Consider the following 22646-nt stretch of genomic DNA (forward strand, 5'->3'; position numbering starts at 1 on the left):
TTAAGTCAAGTTTAGTCACTTTTTTTGGCCTCCAGAACCTAACCCTATTTTCCCCATTGATTGCATGTAATTATATATCGCGATATAGTATATAGCGAACATCGTTGGACCCTATCTCGTGATATATCCTGACCCTATTGTCCCAGTCTCTCAGTTGGGAGTACACATGGACGATTTACTCACAACTCGTATACAAACTTTAATACTGGTAATATCAATATTTTATGGTTTCAATACTCAACTTGGGACAATTATATTTCTGCTAATTATCCACAATCTTGTACAACAACACTACTTTGCACATATAATCGAGATTAATACACCAGGGTCATTCACTGGATTTACGACAACAAATGATGCACGCTATTAGCGTCGGTTGAACTCTAATGCACGGCTAGAGAGCTCATTCTCCCTGGGGTAGCGGCCAGCGCTTCACTCTCTCTGAATTTAATGTTGCTGAATTAGAAACATCCTCATTTGGAAGTTGATAGTTGCAATTGGGAGGTAGTTGCAATTGTGAAATTAGTTACAAGATTCTAATGTCAGGAACTAACTGTAGACTTTGTGAGAATATTACACAAGTTGCCTAGTTGTGAGCTTGTTATAAAATTGAATTTTGAGACCGATTCTTTCATTTTTGTAAAGATTGCATGAATAACAAAACTGTAATGAATTTAATCTCCTTTTTTCTACAGTCAGATAAAGGTGCCCCATTGTTCTACTTTGATGAAGATTCAACTAAGAGATACTATGTGGTAGGTCTGGTGTCATATGGGTATGGGTGCGCCAAGCCAAATGAGCCAGGTGTGTTTACTAGAGTTGGTGCGTTCATTGAGTGGATTGAACAAATTTTAAAATAAAATTTCAGAAGCTGACATGTGGAAGCTATGCAAATTTTTATTGTTAATTATTTTTGTCAATGTTTTGTCATTTCCTAATAAGAATAAACTAATTCTGTATTGTGACTCTTCACTTATATGAACCTCTTTACTGTATTTGGAAATACTGAACACCGGTCTGCATTTTAAGAACAGTTGAATGAGGTTTTTCAAACCGAGACATGATTCAGATTCGTTTTTTATCAAGGATTTAAAAAAATAAATTGTTTTGCTCTATCACGTCACACTTTATTGCCAATAAGACAAGATAATATAACTTAAACATATACAAATACAGTAAAACCTCCAGTTTGGCGACTAATTAGTGCCGAAAAAACCTCACCAAACCAGAGGCCTTAATCCAATGGGAAAATCCTCATTGGTATCGAGAGGCCACACAGTCTCAATTTTTTCCTATTTTACCCACATATAACCTATATTTTATTGCTTAAAGATAATGAATTATTGGTTAATCAACATAAACATAGAAAACCAACCTTAAAATTAAAGTGGAGGTGCTTAATGTACACTGAGCTGGGGAAGGAAGGCTAACATCCGTCGCCTGTCACTCGCCCCTCTCCTGGGCCTCCAGTCTCTCCACTCCTCCCTCCTCCACCATTGCCACTGCCACCACTAGATCAAATGCTCAATCATATCTACAACCTTTCTCTTATCCTCAAATGAATACTTTTTCATTTTCTTCCCAACTCGATATTCATGAGAATTTTTCATCATCATTTGAACCGCCCGGGTGGGCAGACGGTCTTTCACCACCACTATCATCCCCTTCAATACCCCTAGGTATTTTTTAGGCCATTATTCTGGGCGAGAACACCGCACCAAGCGAGAGGGAGTAAAAAAATGAGGGTGGGGGGCACAAAGGCCAAGGTCACTCAAACAAGCAGCAGGAATGTGGATGAACGCAGTCAAAAAGGCTGCCTGAACAGCTGACTGACACTTTGCACTCGGTAAATACTCTTTTTTACTTTTATCCTCTTCACCAAAAGATCGGCTCGCTAGCCGCCCGGGCGATAGGTAACGTCTCTGTCACGCACTGTTGGCAAATACTGGGCATGTACCGGCTCCTGAATGTACCTGAACCCGCTCCAGTGTTGGTCAAGTCTGGTCTTGAAAGAGCTCGCACTCGGTGCCATCACAACACTCTGGTAGATTGTTCCAAGAGTTTACAACCCTCACTCCGAAAAAGTTTGCGCTCACAGTTTTCTGGACTTGCAGCTTCTTCAATCTTGAGCTGTGACCCCCTGTGGGGCGAGCGTCCGCCAGCTCCAAGTAAGGACACTCGACTGAGTAGTGCCCCCTGAGATGCTTATACACCTCAACTAGATCATCCCTTGCCCGTCTGTAATGTAAGCTAGGCAAGTTCAGGCGCTCCAATCTCTCAGGGTAGCTGAGGTGCCGAAGTGCAGGCACCAGTCTGGTGGCCCTCCTTTGAACATTTTTAACCAACTGACAGTACCTAGTGTATCTCGGGTATCAGACGGGTTGACAGTACTCCAGATGGGGAACCACTTCACTCTTGAAGATCGTTACGAGGGATGGACCGTCTAGATATCTGAACAACCTTCTTATAAGACTCAATAATTTATTTGCCTGGTTTACCTTATTCTCGCAATGGCCCGAGAACTTCAGCTCATTGTCAACATACACACCTAGGTCCTTCTAGCATTCAGTCTCAACTTGTTCAGTTTCTTCATCCTGTTGGGACATATGATATGCCTCCTTACCGTTGGTATGCCCCAGGTGCATCCTCTTACACTTCGTGACATTGAATCTCAGCAACCATTCCTTCGACCATTCTTGGAGCCCACAGAGGTCCTTCTGCAGCTCTTCGCAGTCTGCTTGGTTCTTAATTTCCCGAAATAACTTAACGTCATCGGCAAACATTTGTATGGAGGAGTGTACAATGTCAGGCATGTCATTTATGGAATAAACAAAAAACAGCGGGCCCAATACACGCCCCTGTGGTACCCCACTTGTGACAGGTACGGATGACGATTTCGTGCCATTAATCAGAACACACTGCTTGCGGTCATGTAGAAAGTCTTCTATCCATGCTAGGACATTTCCCCGAATTCCGTACCCTTCCAGTTTGATTTTCAGCCTTTCATGCGGTACACTGTCGAAAGCCTTGGCAAAATCTAGGTAAATATTATTGATATTACCACCCCGTTCCAGAATATGGGTCCAAATATCCAATACCTTGAGCAATTGTGTTGTGCAGGAGCGCCCCCGGCGTGAAACCGTGTTGGCAATCCTTTACAAAATTGTTTCGTATTAGATGTTCCATTGCGGCATCTCTGATAATACTCTCAAGTACTTCAGGGGCTCTGCAAGCTCGTTGCACAACTCTCTTAGCACTCTAGGATGCACCATGTCAGGGCCGGGACTCTTATGGACCTTTAGCCTGGACAGTTTATTTCTAATACCCTCTTCTGTGAACACAATGTGGGTCAGTGCTGTGTCGATCCGTCTGTCCTCAAACGCAGGAAGGTTAGTTGCATCCTCTCCTGTGAACACCGAGTAAAAGAAGCTGTTCAATGCCTCAGCTTTATCCTGGTCAGAATCTGCATAACTACCATCCACAAGTGCGAGCTCTTTCACGACAAGACTTGACCAACACTGGAGCGGGTTCAGGTACATTCAGGAGCCGGTACATGCCCAGTATTTGTCAACAGTGCGTGACAGAGACGTGACCGATCGCCCGGGCGGCTAGCGAGCCGATCTTTTGGTGAAGAGGATAAATGAAAAGGAAAAGTAATCAGAGACGTGACCGATCGCCCAAGTGGCTAACGAGCTGATCAGTGGCGAAGAGGATAAAAGTAAGTAAGTAAAAGTGACCAAAATTCAGGTGTTAACTTCAACTGCTCTCATCTGAGGTCTTGTGATAAAGAAACAAATGATACTTTTCAGTGGTGCTGATATATTTGGTAAACAATTTTGACAACAGAAATCTCTAAAATAAACAAGTTTATGTTGTTACATGTACATTAGTGAATTAATTTGAGAGACTATTTAGTGGCCTGAAGCATGGCTGTGCTGTTCAGGCTCCATGTGGATGTTGCAGCAAGCCAAGTGACCATTGTACAAGCTGCTGGATGAATCGCCCAGACCAAGATCATGAACCTGTAGAAATAATATAATAGTAAAACTAGAAAGAACACAATAGGAAGGTGTGAATGAATTTTAAGGAATCTCTGAAAATTGTGCCAGGAAATGTACAGTCACTTTGAAAATAAGTAACTTCCAACTTAGGTAAAAGGATGGTGGTGGTGGTGTGTTTAGCATGCCCACCTCACAAGTCAGTGGCCTTAGGTTCATTCCCCAAGGAAGGATGAGACCGTGTTCAAGATTCTTTATATCATTTGCTTCTTGTCTACCCAGCAATAATTGGGGACCTGGATGTTAATCACTTGACAGAGTACAATCCAGTGCAGTTGGCAAGTGTCTTCATAAGCTACTTTTGACACTGTGTCATACTTCTTGTGAACTCAGGGTGTGGTTGTTTTAATGGTGGCAACTTCTGCACCTTAAAAAAATTCAAGCCTAGATTGGTACAAGGCTGGGCATCCTTGACAACCAGCCAACTAGGAGAACTTTAAATTGTTTTAATGTTACTTTTCAATTACTCAGAAGTACTGCACATTACTGTATTAAACATCTTGTTGTCTTTTGACACAAATTGTGTTGCAAAGTGCTCCCGTGCTGGGCAGGATTGCTCATTCCTACTAGTGTATAGTCTAATAACCACCCAGACCAATTACCAAAGCAGAATCTTCTTTACATTGTTCTAGATCACACCAGGAACAACCCATTTGTAACAAATGGCCAACAAAATCACCTGTGTACACTAAGGTACAGTTTACAAAATCAAATTCCTCCTCCTGATACAATTCCTGAGTTAACACTGGTTCAGACTCAAGACTATGCTGCCTCTTGCTTTTCATACAACACTAAAAATTGTGTAGCCCAGTCAATAAACTCATATGCAGAATAATGAAGCTGCAATACAGTACTGTACTGTGCGTAGCTACAAGTTTCAAGACTGTTGCTGGCTGACAAGTCTGCTTAACCGCTTGTATATAGAGTCCCTTATGAGCTGAATTAAATTGTCTGGCATGTGTAACAGCTGACAGGTGGGTGTGTTAGTAGTGTGACACCATGACTTGCAGTCGTCTTCTTTAAATAGTGACCATTGATTCCAGTTCTCTTTTTAAGGGTAGTGGTTGTAGTTGACAGGTAGAATGTATCCTGAAATAGTTCTAGGGCTCGATCTGATCAGTAGTTATTACCTGACCACTAATGCTTTAGGTCTACCTGAGTTTCCAACCTGCTAAGAATAGTGAGCACTTTACTTTCATAAAAGTACTGTAATGAGAAGTATATGTGTACTAGGAGAGCTGTAAATAAAGTGATTAAAAGGGTGATCAACATGAGATTTGGTTTTGTATGGTAAATATTTTACCCCAACTATTCATCTCATTTTGTAACAAACGTTTATACAGACAAAAAGTAAGTGGGCTGAACTCACCACAAGAGGGTAGCCAACAATATTTTTCTCCCCACTCAAATCTTCATCAAGACTTGCAATAATTACATGTCGTAGTTTCCCCTCACTGTCCACAGTCAGGTCTCCTACAGCTCCCAAGTGCCTGCAATGATGAAGGAAAATATGAAATAGTTATCATTCTGATGCACACTAATTCTTATATGAAAATGGTATATGATATAAAGCTTGAAATTATACAAAGTTGCAGGTTAATGCCTTTGGAAGACTAGCCTATGCATAATCAATGAGTTCATTTGTGATGGGTGAACTTTGAACTGCCTCTACTGTATAATTTTCATGATGATTATGATTTTTCCATATTAGCTCTTGATGTGATTGCACTAAACCAATTTTATTTTAAATAAAATATTTGTAATCCTCGTTTAATGCAGTTTCAGTTTATTACAGTTTAAATTTTATGATCAAAATATTAGATTATCACATGTTTGTATATATATATATATATATATATATATATATATATATATATATATATATATATATATATATATATATATATATATATATATATATATATATATATATATATATATATATATATATACTATCATTAAAAAAATTCATCTCGGCAATAATCAATGAGAACCTCCTAGCTGTGCTGAGATGCATCACACGATGCAGTGATTAAGAAGGAGAAAACATTCATCTCAATAAATCACTCATTACCATAAATTCATAATTCTCTACACATTCTTACATTTATTACAAACCCAGTGACTTACTGGCAATAAGTCTTTATTGTTTTTTTTAATATCATAGTGGTAAGATGAATATACAGTAGATGGTGGTGGCTGGCTCTTGTGGTGGGTGTCAGCTTTCCAGTTGAGGAATGGCTGTGAGATTTTCTATACTGGTAGATCTGTATGCTCTTTATTTCTTATGTATTTTAGTGAGTTACAAGTGTTTCATTAACAAAAAAAAATCGTGCCAAATACTGTACCTCTAAAATTCCCAGCCCAGGAACACATCCCTCTCTTAATACTGTACACTGTACAGTACATTGTTTCTTATAAGAAAATTATTTTTACATAATACAATTTTGCACATTGCAGGGATCTAGTTATTTAGTGTGCTACTGTCAGGAATAGGGGATCCAGTTGCACCAGTATGTGAGTGAAAAGGTCATCTGTCATCATCCTAAATTTAACTTAAGGGTATAATTTTTTCAAACATGACACCATCAACATCAACCCTTTAAGGATGATTACCACAACTGTTGCATTTTGAACAATTCGGTATGATTATTTGGTCCCTGGCTAGCCTAGTAACTTTTGAGGTAAGAGTGTCACATATTTGAAAATACTGTATTAAACAAGTACTGTGTTGTATATGTTGATCATTAGAAAATGGCATATGTGAGTCCTAAACACAAACAGGATGATCACCGGTGCACGGATAATTTTAGGCTGGTGAGTTTTACCAGCATAGTTATAATGTACTGTACTAGAAAGTATTATATGAGATACCATGGTGGAACATCTATGATGAAACAACTTTGTAAAAGAATGCTAACATTGTTTTATGCCTTGACACTCCTGCTTGATGCAGTTACTTAAGGTGTGATAGATAGCTCTACGTGACCATAATTCCCACCGCCATGTTCAACAAGTACTAAAAAGTGTTGAAGAAACAGCCCTCCTTCACCTTAGAGGTAGTGCTGCAGAGATGTCATATTTGATAGTACAGTACTCTTGTGTTGAGAGTATAGTATATAGTATTTTTACTTTGGTATCTATTCAAAGTACTGACTGATAACACCTGACCCTTAAAGCCACTGCAGAATAAGACACTTACTCGCCAGGGAAACCAGGAAGAGGCTTGAGAACACCACCAACATCATTACAGTGTTGCTCCTGGGTAGGTTGCTCATGGACATGGAAACCAAAGACACGACCATTCTGCATTGAAGTTGAAAACTTTAATTTAGATTATTAATATTAATAACACTTCACATTTAATATTAATACAATAACACTTGATCATCCTTATTGGAACATTACACTTGGCCTGGAGGGTAGACTTCAATATTTTACACTTGCTCTGACTCATGGTTTTTACCTGTTGAATGTTTGCAAATGAGATTAAATATAGTAAATGTACTCTTATGTACACAACCATCAAAGTTAAATGTTTAAATGTTAAGTGTCATATTTCCTTAAAAAAAAATCAGGGTCTAGCATTAAAACAAGAGTGACCCGTGTTTGAGGGTTAGCTATAGGAGTTATTCACACTTAATATTACCCTTTCAGTAATTAGAATTCTCCCACTATCTATACATCTTCCCTTTGATTAAAAGTTTTCTATTTTCTTTGTTAGTTTCCCACAATATATAATTTACCAGTTTCCAATTACCTGTACTGTATAAATGCTTCCCTTTGATAAGTAGTTTCACATTTTCAATTTATTTTGCTTCCCCTAATTAGCAGTTCCCTATTTCCATATATTGCTTCCCTGGAGTTTTGTTTTCCAGTTTATACCAATAGTGCTTCCCCTCACTTCCAATTTTCTATGTACAGGTATTGCATAATGTTCCTTGTACAGGTGGGGTCAAACGTTCATTCCCTCCCAAAATGAAGCAACATCGACCCCAAACAGGATAAAACAGCACAACTGCACCAGAAGACAGTCATAGTAAGTCAGTTCGGAGACTCATTCCTGTAACTCAGTTTCACCATGGGAGCAAACGTTAGCCTGTGTGACTGTACAGGTGCTTACCATTTTCTTTCTCCACTGTTGCAGTTTCCTTTCCCATTTTCAGTATTATAATCACATAGTATCTATCTAAATATTTATTCTTTTCCCTTCCTTATCCACATCCTTATAACAATAAATAATATAACTGCTAAGGCAACCTTCATCATAACCAAAGCTTCTTGTGATATTCTTGAATGAGTTTATGGGGTATTACAGGACTGTAAAGAATTGTGAGCACCACCATATCTGTTGAGTACTGTGTGGTCTGTCCTTTATGTTAAAACTATGATGGACACACAAATTATCTTTAAACATTTTACAGACATTTTGTGCTCCCCTGAAAGCTTGAAAATGTTTCTTATTGGTATTATCTTGACCAGGGGATGATGATGTTTGGGGATACTTCACATGTTTGACTTAAAGATAAATGCATAAACATGGAATTTTTTGCACATGAGAGTGGAGACTACCATGTTCTGGTAACACTCAAACCTCCAAGGGGAAGGTCTTTTCACAATCTAAAAAGAGGTGTTGATAGTACTGTATAGTATTGCAGTAGCTCACATGCCTCTCATTACTGTGTCTCAGGTTCAATCGCTTGGGTGGGATGCGAGAAGAGTGTTATATCGGTTTCCTCTTCTACTAACACTGGATAATGAATGCTGTAACAAAGAGCAGATCAATCCCCTGAATGGCTAGTAAGATAAGTGGTGAATATCATAAAAAAACAAAACAAATAATCTCACAACCTCTAAGGATGTAAGACCCTATTACAATCTCCCTCAAGATTGGTGGTGATAACTTCACCCTCGTCAAGACTGTTTTCTTTTGAAGTTATTTTTACATACCTTGGTTACATCAAATCCTTCAACATTAACATCATAGAAGATGGGCCCTGAACCATCCTTCTGTAATGGATATTAATAATGTTAGTACCAAAACATGCATTTTATAGAAGAGACATTACATGTTTCTAAGTTTCTTATCTAAGAATATTATATGGTATAGTATAGATAGAATTCTCATAAATTGAGGATTTACTGTGTACTTATTTTTCTGTTGTTACAAAGAAAACAGTGACCAAAACTTGTAAAACATCTGAGAACAACTGGATGTGTAGCTGGGAGAAAAAACAAAAGATAAACCTCACCCGTCGAGAAATATGAATGGCGCCCCTCACGTGAGACTCTGGCAGGTCTACATTGGGTTCCAGCTGGCAGCTGGCATGGACCCACTCCTTACCATGTGTATAGTGATCACTTTCATAGGAGTGACCATCTCCAAAATCATGGTGGTGAGGATTTGGATTCAACCCATGGAAATTATGGGTATCATATTCTTGGTGGTGGTGGTCATCATGAGAGTGATCTTTACCACCATGAGAGTGATTTTTACCATCATGAGAGTGATCTTCACCATCATGGTGGTGGTGGTCATCATCATGAGAGTGATCTTCACCATCATGGTGGTGGTCATCATCATGAGAGTGATCTTCACCATCATGGTGGTGGTGGTCATCATCATGAGAGTGAACCTTGCCCTGAGGTAATGATGGAGATTAGTATTTAAAAAAAAAATACATAAACATTGAAATAATTACAGTATGTCAGAATTAAAAAGAAGAATTTACAGTAGTAGTATGTTGGTTCATTCTGTATACTGTACAGAGTGGTCCAAAAGTTCTTATATTTTTGTTCAATCCAGAATGCGACGTTTAGCTTTATACCTACTTATGTAAATGCCTAGCATTAACGCGCCAGGCCAACATACTGGCAATAATTACTTAAATACGTAATATTAGGACACGTCGCTACCTGGCATTTATGACAAAATACAATAAATTAAACTAAAAAATAAGTCATCACGTAAATACAGTACTGAAAATTTAAAGTTTAACCCCCATTTGTATAGGCGTTCATTCGTAAGTCGGGGACCTCCTGTATTGTACTGTGTTACATTATTGGTGAAATTGTCAGTTTCTGCACTATGATTTACTCCAACTTTAGTTTCTATGAATTCTCTTATGAAGAATAACTAATGAATCTTATGTACATTAAAAGTACCTTGAGTATGTGGTCTTTAATGATGTACAGTATTGGACACTTCCCAAAATGATAATATAAAAGCAGACCAGTTGCGAAGTTAAAGATTTGATACACAATCATTCACAATTTGGCGATGACTTTGAGTTCTGACATTGAGTTTAAAAAGACAGTCATAAATGTTGTACGTCTCACCCAAATATTCGTAAACTCTCCCAGCCAGCTATTGCTGCACTGCCTGCTTCAGATGTTTGAAACTGTCTTAGTACAAACTGGAACATGAAACCGATATGAATGAATCTAAAGGTTCGAAGTAACAGACTCAAGTTCATACATCTGAAGCAGACAGTGGAGTAATAGCTGGCTGGGAGAGTTAACCAACTTTTGGGTGAGACTATACATTCATTAGTGATATATGAAAGCATAAAAAGCTTCACTGCAATGTCTAAACTGGATGCAAAGGCATAAAGCAGACAAAACTTTTCTCTGACAACATTTAACCTTGAGGTTGAGCATGCACTGATAAATTTTGTACATCTCAATGCAATATTGTATCTTCAACAGGTTGTGATACTATACAGCACAATTGATAAAACGAATTATTGCTAACTTCCTCTCACAGAGACTAAACTCCCACTGGGACAAAATGCAAGGAAAAATGTCATATAGTCATCATTGTTAACTAAGGAGCAAATATTGGTGAGGATTCATACAATGTTTACACATTTACCACCTGAAACTCACCTCTTCCTCCAAACTGTTTTCTTCACTATCATTGTCATCTCCTTTGCTGTGTTGCTTATGGTCATGAGTGTGATGGTGACCATGTTCATGAGTGTGATCGTCACCATGTTCATGAGTGTGATCGTCACCATGTTCATGAGTATGATGGTGACCATGTTCATGAGTGTGATCGTCACCATGTTCATGAGTGTGATCATCACCATGTTCATGAGTGTGATCATCACCATGTTCATGAGTGTGATCATCACCATGTTCATGAGTGTGATCGTCACCATGTTCATGAGTGTGATCATCACCATGTTCATGAGTGTGATGGTGACCATGTTTATGAGTGTGATCGTCACCATGTTCATGAGTGTGATCGTCGCCATGTTCATGAGTGTGATCGTCACCATGGTGGTCATGATCTCCATGGGCATGTCCATGGAATGTCTCTAAATGCCTGTCGGAAATAACAAATAGTGTGATCATACAGTATATGAATAGGTTAAGACAGTTTTTAGATGCAGTACTCTTTTTTTTTATCAAAGCTAAGACAACGACTTTATGGTAATGTCACTACTGAGAAATGCTGTAGCTATCCTTTATATTAATATCTACCTGTACTGTACAGTACATGTACTTAGATTTATGAATCTGCTTAGACAAACTTGAAATCAAATTCTGGAACATCCCCTCACCTAATTGCTCTTAAAAGACAGTGAGCAACCTTTTAATACATTATCATTGATAAGTTCTAATGTAAGTACAGTACTCATTTGCTAGTTTAAGATTTTGAAGTGTCTAGTACAGGTATCTCTCACTACAGTACAGTATACTGTATGAATGGGTTAGGTTCCTTGAAACCCATTCATACAGTGAATATTCATGCAGCAAATAACATAACTTAGGGGAAAAATTGTGTTTCGGACATGGCTAATTGGTAATCCACCTGGGAACACTTCAATGTAACTTTGTGATGGAGAATTACAATGCACTAGTATATAGTCTTCACCACTGTCACACTTTGTTGATTGTAGATACAGTACTATGTTCTGTTAGATTTGCCAGGAATCATCAACAATATTTCTGAAGATTCAATGAAACACCACCTACAGTACTGTGTACACAGGGGAGACCAATCTGCTATAGCAGTGTCACTACTGACCTACAGTTTAAACCAATACCACTTATCTCTCAGGGGCCAAAGCATTAATGTACAGTAAATGGAATAATTAAAATGATAAGAAGAGATTAAGAGAAATAAAGGAGAAAGGGTGATGGAGTACTCACTGTAATGCAGCCTCATTATGTTTATGTCCCTCATGAGGATGTTGCAGATGGTGAACATGGTGTTCATGTTGAAGAGTCTGCACCTCTGATAAAATCTGCAATAAATTACAGTATAAAGTAATTACACTTTTCCAATGTCAGGGGATTCTGATAGCACAATGTTTTATTTTGTATAGAGCAACACACTTAAAAAACAAATTCAGAGCTCTGAATATTCAACTGTTCATGTAGAATCACTTTTCCTTCTCTAAAACCAGCTATTAATTTTGTGTTGTGCACTACTAATACATCTCCAGATGCCACCCAAAGCACTTGTGAAAGTGGTGTATTCAGTGATTCCTTGTTGTTTATGTAAATTCTTTTACTTATCTGAGCAATTTTGCATGCACATTTTGAGCCAGGAAGCTAAATATTTTATAATAGAGCAGTAACCACATGGATTGGCAATTATTGATCATTTTGTTCAAGTCATGGCATGTACCACCATCTGTTTATGTTACTTATTAGACATAAGATTCTGGTAGCTGTAACATAATGTTCCAATTTATATACTGTACTGTAATGCGGCTTCCCTGTAGTAGATATAAAGACAAGTGCGGGTTGTGTCATGTTGCATCTCTGTAACAAAGTGTGTTGGCACTTGAGCCTTCGTTGTTGAGCATAAGAGCATTAAGATCGTCTAAGTGATGTAAAATTTTTAATGTTATTCGCGATTGTATATTGAAATATTCTCCATACTCGTCTGGAGCTGTAGGCTGTTGGAATACAACCATAAAACCACTGCCATATGCCAAGTAATGCAGAGGAAACAGCACAGGAAACTCCTATAGGGCAAGAAGCAGAGGAGGAAGGAGTCGAGGAGGACTGGTGTACATGGGTTATATCCAGGGGGAGGGCAGTGGAAGCAAGAGCGATAGTACAAAGCTAAGGGATGGAGAGACACCCCCACCTGCCCTACCTCCCACCCAGGTGGAGGTGGGCACTATGTAAACAATGACATCTCTGACCACTTTCCAAAATACAATGTATTTAGCAAATGCTGCAGCTGCTGAGAATGGAGGAGGGCCGGAGTCACTACCAAGAGCAGAGACGTTACTGAGAACAAATTCCGGCTTGAAAGTCATGTACGCTAATATTGACACGTTCCTTGATAAGAGAGAGGAGTTTGAAACACTACTAAAGGTACATCAACCCGATATAGTAGGTGTTGTAGAACTGTTGTACAAGAACAGGAGAATCGACCCGGAGGAATGTGAGTTCAGTATTGACGGATATGACTCATTTACAAACCTTTCTCAAGCAACTTGCAAGAGGGGTGTGGTTAGCTATGCTAGGCAAGACCTTAGAGCCAACCAGGTGAGGGTACAGGGAGGGGATGTTTTTGAAGAGTCCAAGTGGTGTAAAATTAAATTAAAGGGGAGAGACTTACTTATTGTCGAGTGTATCTACAGATCCCCAAACTGTAACTTATTAAACCAAAGGAACTTAAGATCCTTAATAGACAATGTAACGGTGCTCAACCCTAGCCACCATCTTGTCAAGGGGGACTTTAATTATGACGACAACGACTGGAGAAATGAGACCATGCCAAATGACTTAAATAACCCCGCTACTCTTTTTGTAGAAACTGTGAGAGATAATTTTCTGTTCCAACATGTTAAAGACCTGACTCATTACAGAGGGGAGCAAACACCCAAGCCACGAGACCTCATCATAACAAACGAGGGTGTGGTGGCCAAGCTGGAACATCTAGCCCCCGTTGGCACCAGTCACCAAGTGACGTTGTCTTTCAGATTTAACTGTTACTTGGTTCATGACAAAACCAGGCCATGGTGCAAATATTACAAGGGAAATTACAGCGGGATGAGGGGTATCCACTGGCCTGACTCACTAAGGTATAAGAACGCAGACACTACGCTGAATATCATAGCGAGTAAAGTGAACCAATTGATCGAGAAATATATACCCAAGACCAAACCCAGTGCCTCCAGGAATACAAAGAGACCGTTACACATGAACCCTGCAGCAGTCGACAAAGTTATGAAGAAAACCCAGAAATTCGAGAAGTGGGTTAGGACAAATGATGAGCAGGACAGGAGGATGTATGGCAGATCCAGGAACCAAGCGAAATCAAAGTGTAGAAGGACTGAAAAAGAGTTCTAGAGGCAGATTGTGAGAGAGGTAAAGTCAAACCCAAATGCGTTTTACCGCTACGCAAAGTCGAAATTAAAAATGGGAGTAGGCGCATCGGACCCGAGGCTTGAAGAGGGTAGTTACACAAATTCTGACCAGGACAAGGCAGAGGCATTGAACAATTACTTTCCCTCGGTGTTCACAAGAGAGGATGCCAACAATCTTCCTGTGTTTAAGGATAAACTGTTCAACACAACACTGACCCACATTGTGTTCCCAGAAGAGGTTAAAAAGAAATAAATTTTCTTAGCTAAAGTTCATAAAAGTTCCAGCCCTGACATGGTGCATCCCAGAGTGCTAAAAGAGTTGTGCACCGAGTTTGCTGAGCCCCTGAAGATCATGTTCTGTAAATGCCTGGATGAGCAAAAGGTCCCCAGCGATTGGAAAATGGCTTATGTGAGTCCTATTTTCAACAAGGGCGATTATCATTCCATGAATAACTATAGACAGGTGAGCCTAACCAGCATAGTATGTAAAGTACTTGAGAGCATTATAAGGAGTGCCAAGACAGTTTTATGCCGGGGTGCTCCTGCTTTACACAATTACTCCAGGTCCTGGATATTTGGACCCAAATTCTGTTATTGGGTGGCAATATCGACAATTATACCTAGATTTTGCCAAAGCTTTTGACCGTGTACCCCATGAAAGGCTGAAAATTAAACTGGAAGGGTACGGGATTCGGGGAAATGTCCTAGCGTGGATCGGAGACTTTCTCCATGACCACAAGCAGTGTGTGGTGATTAATGGAATGAAATCACCATGTGTACCCATCACAAGCAGGGTACTACAGGGTAGTTTACTGGGCCTGCTGTTGTTTGTTTGCTTCATTAATGAGATGCCAAAAACTGTACACTCCTCCATACAAATATCTGTGGACGATGCCAAGTTATTTAGGGAAATGAAGAACCAAGCAGACTGTGAAGAGTTGCAGAAATATTTCTGTGAGCTTCAAGAGTGGTCAAAGAAATGGCTGCTAAGATTCAATGTCACGAAGTATAAGAGGATGCACCTGGGTCGTACCAACAGTAAGGAGGCATATCATATGTCTCAACGGGATGAAGAAATTGCATTACTAGAGACTGAATGCGAAAAGAACCTGGGTGTGTATGTTGACAATGAACTGACTTTTTCGGGCCATTGTGAGAAGAAGGTGAACCAAGCAACTAAATTATTAGGTCTTATAAGAAGGTCGTTCAGATATCTAGACGGTCCGTCCCTCGTAATGATCTTCAAAAACGAGGTGCTTCCCCATCTGGAGTACTGTCACCCCGTCTGGTCCCCGAGGTATGCTAGGGACTGTCAGTTGATTGAAAATGTCCAAAGGAGGACCACCAGACTGGTGCCAGCACTTCGACACCTCAGCTTCCCAGAGAGCTTAGAGCGCCTGCAATTGCCTAGCTTATACTACAGATGGGCAAGGGGAGACCTAATTGAGGTGTATAAACATCTCAAGGGCACAACTCAGTCAAGTGGCCTTACCTTGAGCTGGTGGACTCGCCCCACAAGGGGTCACAGCTCAAGGTTGAAGAAGCTGCAATTCCAGAAAACTGTGAGGGCTAACTTTTTCGGAGTGAGAGTTGTGAACTCTTGGAACAACCTGCCAGAGAGTGTGAGCTCTTTCAAGACCTGACTTGACCAGCACTGGAGCTGGTTCAGATACAATCAGGAGCCGGTGCATGCCCAGTACTGTACTTACCAACGGTGCGTAACAGAGACGTGACCGATCACCCAAGTGGCTAACAAGCCGATCTGTGGCGAAGAGGATAAAGGTAAAAGTACTACAAATGCTAGATGCTGTTCATTCATCCAATCTTGTGTTTGCTGATAATGCTCAGCTATTCAGGGAAATTATAAATCTGCTGAGCTCTATTATGTGAAGCCCTACAATGATAATCTCAGTGGAATATCAAGAACGTTTGCTGAGATTCAACACAAAGATACACCTTGGTTGTAATAAGAGTAAAAATATATTCCACCTCTCAATGGATGAAGACATATCCTTAATCGAGATATATTTTAAATGGAGCAAGGATGCTTGCTAATAAATACAATACACTATATAGTACTGTAGTTGAATTAATAAAGGTTTTATATATAGTATACCTAGATTATCTGTTCTAAGAGCTTTCAAACATCTAGTCCTGCCTCATCTTGATGACTGTATTGGACTTTTGCACGGAAAAAAAATCTCCCCATAACTCCCTTGTCACGATGTTCTGGTCATTTACATACACTGCTGCATTGATTAGCATGTACTGTACAGTTCAGCATATGATTATACATTACAGGGTATTCATATTAAAAGTTCCATCTGTTAATTTTATTCCTTTCCCAATTTTGGGGGGAGACAAAACCTTCAAGAAAATTACAAGGCATAGGATATTGTTGGGAAGAGTAGTGCAAGACGTGTGTAGAAGTGACAGAGGGGACTATTTACTAAAAGCAACCTACAAAATGGCTTTTGCAACACCATTACTCACCTCATTTAAGTTTTGGTGAGAGTCACTTAGACCATGATGAATGTGGTAATCCAGTTCTTGACGCAGGTCCTTCACCTCCCCCCATAAGGCTGTCAAGTTCCTCAATACAAAGTCCAACCCATGGCTGTCTGGAAGAGTATTGAGAACAACCTACTGTATAACTGTCTGTAAAAACAGTGAAATTAGCCCGTATCTGTCTGGAAAAGTAGTGGTATTTTTTATAGTAAATTTTTTTGGGTAATTGTTCGTCCATTGGCTGTCCTCAGGTTTTGATACAAAAATAGGTTTTTTGGTGGATTATGTATGGTGTGTTTTACTCAAATCTGATCTTCATTTCTGGTGCAAATTAGCAGTTTTTGAAAAACTGAACATTTTCATTTGTAGCAGAAACCGTTAATTTGTACCAAAACGGTGGTCACGTTTGAGTAAAACACACCATGAAAACCTAACCTAACCATTTTTTAAGCTTGCCTGCTACTGTGCTGGAGGATACAGTTGGGCGATCTGGTATGCTTTTGGTTACAGACAAAATTTCGATCTTTTCTTAAAAGTAAACAATTTCCACACGTAGGACACAGTCTTGATGTTGGTGGGACACCTTGATCTTATAATATTTGGATTGCTTCACTATTGTTCTGATAAACTCGATGAATAACAGCTCGATAGGGAAGAGAACTTTTCGCATGCCATCACGACCATTAAAATTGGCTGCTTCAAAATGATTGCCAGCCAAGTCACATGACACGATACTTGATGTTCATTGGTTGTCATGTCGCAAAGAGGAGGAGAGGACGAGAGAATTATTATGAAGTCCATATGTACAGTATGTTTTTTTATAGTCTTTGTGTCTGTAATATTGAAAATTGGAAACCTGCGGACAGCTAATGGACGAATATTAACCCTTTTTTGTTCTCAATGTTAACCAACAGAGTAATTACAGTATTGGCAGAATAGGAATAACTAATGGCAGCTAAGTGGCAGTTGGTAGTAGGAATTAAGTCAATGGTACTTTAAAGGCAGATACTGTAGTATTGTACTGTACCAACTACTTTGAGGGTAGGTAATGGTACCCTATGAGACAAGTATGAAGACCGCCCGTTATCCATGCTGTAATTGATTGGAACACGTCTGTCTAAAGCAAACCCTATGAACCCACCCAAATTTAATTTAGCTAGGAATGTTAGGTTAAATTTTGTTCATTTATGTTGTCTACTGTCACCTATTACAAAAATAATGTTACATGCCTGCTCCAACCTATCACAGCCTGGCTGGCTAAAGCTCCATAGCCAAGTCTATTTATTGCAAGTATACTGTACTGCACTGGAGTGCTGCTGAAATAAGTAGTGGCAGGTTGTGTAGATACTTACTGGGATCATCAGCTAGGGGCATGCCAGCTGCCACCACCACGCCCACCAGCACTAATAATATTTGGCGAACCATCCTGAAATTGTTAGATATTAAAATCTGTTACCCTTTACTCATCTACAGTTCTCAAGTGTAGAGGTAATGCAGCTAACTGTGGACATTTGCTAAGTTGAAGTAATAATAAAATAAGCGTAACAATAAGTTTAATGATAATAATAACAAACAGTACTGTACTGTAATGATCAAAAAGTCCCTAGCGATTGGAAAATGGCATATGTGAGTCCTATATTCAAGAAGGGGGATCGTCACTCCATGAATAATTATAGACAGGCTAGCCTGACCAGCATAGTATGGAGAGTACTTGAGAGCATTATAAGAGATACCATGATGGAACAACCTTGTAAAGGATTGCCAAAAAGGTTTTATGCCAGGACGCTCTTGCTTAACACAATTACTCAATGTTTGGACCAAAATTCTGAAACAGAGTGGCAATATCGACAATATATACCAGGATTTTGCCAAGGCTTTTGACAGCATGCCCCATGAAAGGCTGAGAATTAAACTGGAAGGGTACGGGATTCGGGGAAGATGTACTAGCATGGATGAGAGAGACTGCGTGATCACAAGTAGTGTGTTAATTAATGGTATGAAATCGCCCTGTGTACCAGTGACAAGTGGGGTACCACAGGGCAGTGTTTTGGGCCCGTTGTTGTTTGCTTCATGTATGACATGCCGGAAGATGTATTCTACTCCATACAAATGTTTGCGGACGATGTCAAGCTGTTTAGGGAATTTAAGAACCAAACAGACTGCGTAGAGCTGCAGAACCTCTGAGCTTCAAGAATGGTCGAAGAAATGGCTGCTAAGATTCAGTGTCACGACGTGTAAGAAGATGCACCTGGGCCGTACCAACAGTAAGGAAGTGTATCATATGTCCCAACGGGATGAAGAAACTGCATTAATAGAGATCGAATGTGAAAAGGACCTAGGTGTATATGTTGACACTGAACTGAAGTTCTCGGGCCATTGTGAAAAGAAGGTGAATCAAGCAAATAAACTATTAGGTCTTATAAGAAGGTCGTTCAGTTATCTAGACGGTTCTCAACTGGCTCAGCCATGTTAATATTGTTATTATTATCCACTCTGTATCTGTGTTTTTCTGGCTAAATAAACTGTTTCAATTCAATTCAATCCGTCCTTCGTAATGATCTTCAAAAGTGAAGTGCTTCCTCGCCTGGAGTACTGTCGCCCCGTCAGGTACCCGAGGTATGCTAGGGACTGTCAGTTGATTGAAATATCCAAAGGATGGCCACCAGACTGGTGCCTGCACTTCGGCACCTCAGTTATCCAGAGAGATTAGAGTGCCTGCAACTGTCTGGCATATACAGTACTACAGATGGGCAGGGGGTGACCTAAATGTGGTGTATAAACATCTTAGAGGGCACTTCTCAGCCGAGTGTCCATACCTGGAGCTGGCAGACACCTGCTCCACAAGGGGTCACAGCTCAAGGTTGAAGATGCCACAAGTCCAGAAAACTGTGAGGGCAAACTTTTTCGGAGTGAAAATTGTGAACTCTTTGAGCAACCTGCCAGAAAGTGTTGTCATGGCACCGAGTGTGAGCTGTTTCAAGACCAGACTTGACCAACACTGGAGCAGGTTCAGATACATTCAGGAACCAGTGCATGCCCAATACTTGCCAATAGTGCGTAGAAGAGACGTGACCGATCGCCACTAATTGGCCCGTTAGCCGCTTAGGCGGTCGGTCACGTCTCTTCTACGCACTATTGGCAAGTACTGGGCATGCACTGGCTCTTGAATGTATCTGAACCCGCTCCAGTGCTGGTCAAGTCTGGTCTTGAAACAGCTCACATTCGGTGCCATGACAACACTCTTTGGCAAATTGTTCCAAGAGTTCACAACTCTCACTCGGAAAAAGTTTGCCCTTACAGTTTTCTGAACTTGTGGCTTCTTCAACCTTGAGCTGGATAACTTGGCATCGTCCGCAAGCATTTGTGTGATAGAGTGTATAGCTTCTGGTATGTTATTTATGAAACAAACAAACAACAATAGCCCCAGCACACTGTCCTGTAGTATTGTATTTGTGTAAATTACATAAGCAGAGTCTGAATGGTATAAATTCTGACTTGAATCAACTCTAAAACAAAGTCTTTCTGGATTTATGTTTACATATGATATATGTATGACGGTGCACGAGTACTTCCCGAATCTGATCTCTCACGAAAATCTCTTGCTTTAATTTAGTGTGACTGATATTTAGGAATATTTGTCCATAAAGTTGTTTGGTATACATAGTGGCGAGTACACATAATGCGAGATCAAAAGTGATTCATGCCGCGCCCTTTTCTTACCAGGAATGTAATTCTCACGTGGAGCCCATAAGTCATTTCTCTGGTAATGTTCTTTTCCAGCATGGCTGCCCTAACGCACAAACCATCTTGCGCGCCCGTGAATTGGCCTATGATTCCATATACTGCACAGTATAGTATGTACCATTGAAATTCAGGATACAGTACTGTATCAAATACAATACTGTATACTGTATCCAATGTAGAACTGTATACTATTTCAAATACAGTACTGAATACTGTATAAAATACAGTACTGTATACTGATCAAATATGGTACTGTATACTGTATCAAACACAGTACTGTATTCTGCATCAAATACAGTACTGTATACTGTATCAAATACAGTACTGTATACTGTATCAAATACAGTACTGTATTCTGCATCAAATAGAGTACTGTATACTGTATCAAATACAGTAGCCTACCGAATACCGTTTCAAATATATTATAAGCGTGAATGCGTTATCGTATAGTGTTGTAATCTGACTTACAAAATAGTGATTTTGAGTACTTAATAAATTGGACGTGGCAAAGAAAACCAGTTAGTGAGATAATGAAGCATAATTGAGCAGTATATATTTTATCCTTTGGTAGTACAGTATCTGTAATGGCTTGTCGGGCCGTGGGGGCCTATTTTATATTGTTTGATTTTCGCCTTTACTGGTCAAACAGTTAATTAAATGCATTATGCAAACTTTGTGATTCCGCTCCATAGCAGGAGATTCGTCAACAGCACTGACCAACAATTATCACTATTATATACACAGCCTAATTTTCGTAACGCCTTACAATATACAGTAATATCAGGTTTCACCAAAATAAAACATCGTAGAGATGAAATCTCAGAACTTGGAACCAAAAGAATACTGTATAACACAAGCACAGTATCTAAATTTACTATAACTCTAAGTGTGAAACAGCTCCAATCTAAAGGAATTTTACTTACGTATTTCCTCCACTGCTGCCGTCCCTCAAGTGCCTGCTCAGTCCGCTGTCACTGTACGCCGTGGGGTTGCTTTTATCTATCCAGTCCACCCACCAGTTACCAACACGGTAAAAGGAGACAACAGTTTCACGTTGGCTTTAAATGTGTCCGCTGTATTTTTTCTAGCTTCCTTAGTGCCATGCTTGTTTTGTTTTTATTCGGTAGTTACATTTAACTCTGCAATAAATCGAATTATTAATATTATTGTAACTATTACCGTATACCCCGTGGGTATCAATGGTCTCGTGAGCACAGCTCCTTATCGCTTTTGAATAAGATTGCGGATTTCCTTGAATCTTGGTAGGAACAAATTCAATGGTCTTCCATGAGCTGAAGTGAAATTTTTTACGGAGGTTTCAAGCTTATTTCATCATAAGATTAACTACCTAATCTAACCTAACCTACCCAAAGCAGAGTATTTAATCGTCAGGTGAAAATTAATAAGCTGGAGCGATCTTCAGGTGATGCATTATAACGGACATGATCTGATATTATAATTTTAACCAGGAGACTAACTTCAGGGTCTTAAATTTTATGGGTGCGCATCATGCAGATTACTAATAGTAATATTATTATTATTATTATTATTATTATTATTATTATTATTATTATTATTATTATTATTTAGCCCATAAAAAGTTTCATCATAACCCTTAAATAAGTACACACCGGTACCGAGTCATTTTATTTTATTTAGATCTGTTTTATTTATGTCGCCTCATACTCATATTAACATAAGAATGGGGGAACTGCAGCGGGCCTATTGGCCTATAGTAGGCAGTCCCGTTTTTGCCCAACCCCTATCGCCTATATTTGAAGTTTTCCATGATTGTTTTGCATTTACCTCTAGAGGTTTGGATATATATTTTTATCAGTGTAATGGTCAAATCGGTAATAAATAAGTTCACATATTACAGCAAATCCAGCAGGCAGTGTGCAAATTTGTTCGTTCCTGTTCGGCCACTTGACCGGCTAGTAAACTGACAGGCGATAAAAATGTTAAATCCACAAGTATTTATAGGGTCTTATCAGAG

General features: G+C 39.5%; 2 protein-coding genes across 3 annotated transcripts in view; one reads left to right on the forward strand and one right to left on the reverse strand.

Moving 5' to 3' along the window:
* Positions 1-965, forward strand: part of LOC121863748 (CLIP domain-containing serine protease B9-like) — a 69967-nt gene extending 69002 nt beyond the window's left edge. For both annotated transcript variants that reach the window (XM_042362515.1, XM_042362516.1), the window contains exon 10: positions 696-965. In XM_042362515.1, the coding sequence (XP_042218449.1) occupies positions 696-860 (165 nt within the window). In that variant the 3' untranslated portion in view covers positions 861-965. The remainder of the gene's footprint in view (positions 1-695) is intronic.
* Positions 966-3799: 2834 nt separating this feature from the next.
* On the reverse strand, positions 3800-21697 carry LOC121863749 (histidine-rich glycoprotein-like). Its single transcript, XM_042362517.1, has 10 exons — positions 21574-21697; positions 18259-18332; positions 16892-17019; positions 12219-12313; positions 10947-11388; positions 9311-9700; positions 9009-9068; positions 7261-7364; positions 5428-5548; positions 3800-4022 (listed from the first exon to the last, which is right to left on the reverse strand). The coding sequence occupies exons 2-10, from the start codon at positions 18329-18331 to the stop codon at positions 3912-3914; spliced, it is 1524 nt and encodes a 507-aa protein (XP_042218451.1). The 5' UTR covers position 18332; positions 21574-21697; the 3' UTR covers positions 3800-3911.
* Between the last annotated feature and the right edge of the window lie 949 nt (positions 21698-22646).

This window comes from Homarus americanus, unplaced genomic scaffold, assembly GCF_018991925.1.
Source record: "Homarus americanus isolate GMGI-L3 unplaced genomic scaffold, GMGI_Hamer_2.0 scaffold48354, whole genome shotgun sequence".
In the NCBI taxonomy this organism is placed as follows: Eukaryota; Metazoa; Arthropoda; class Malacostraca; order Decapoda; family Nephropidae; genus Homarus; species Homarus americanus.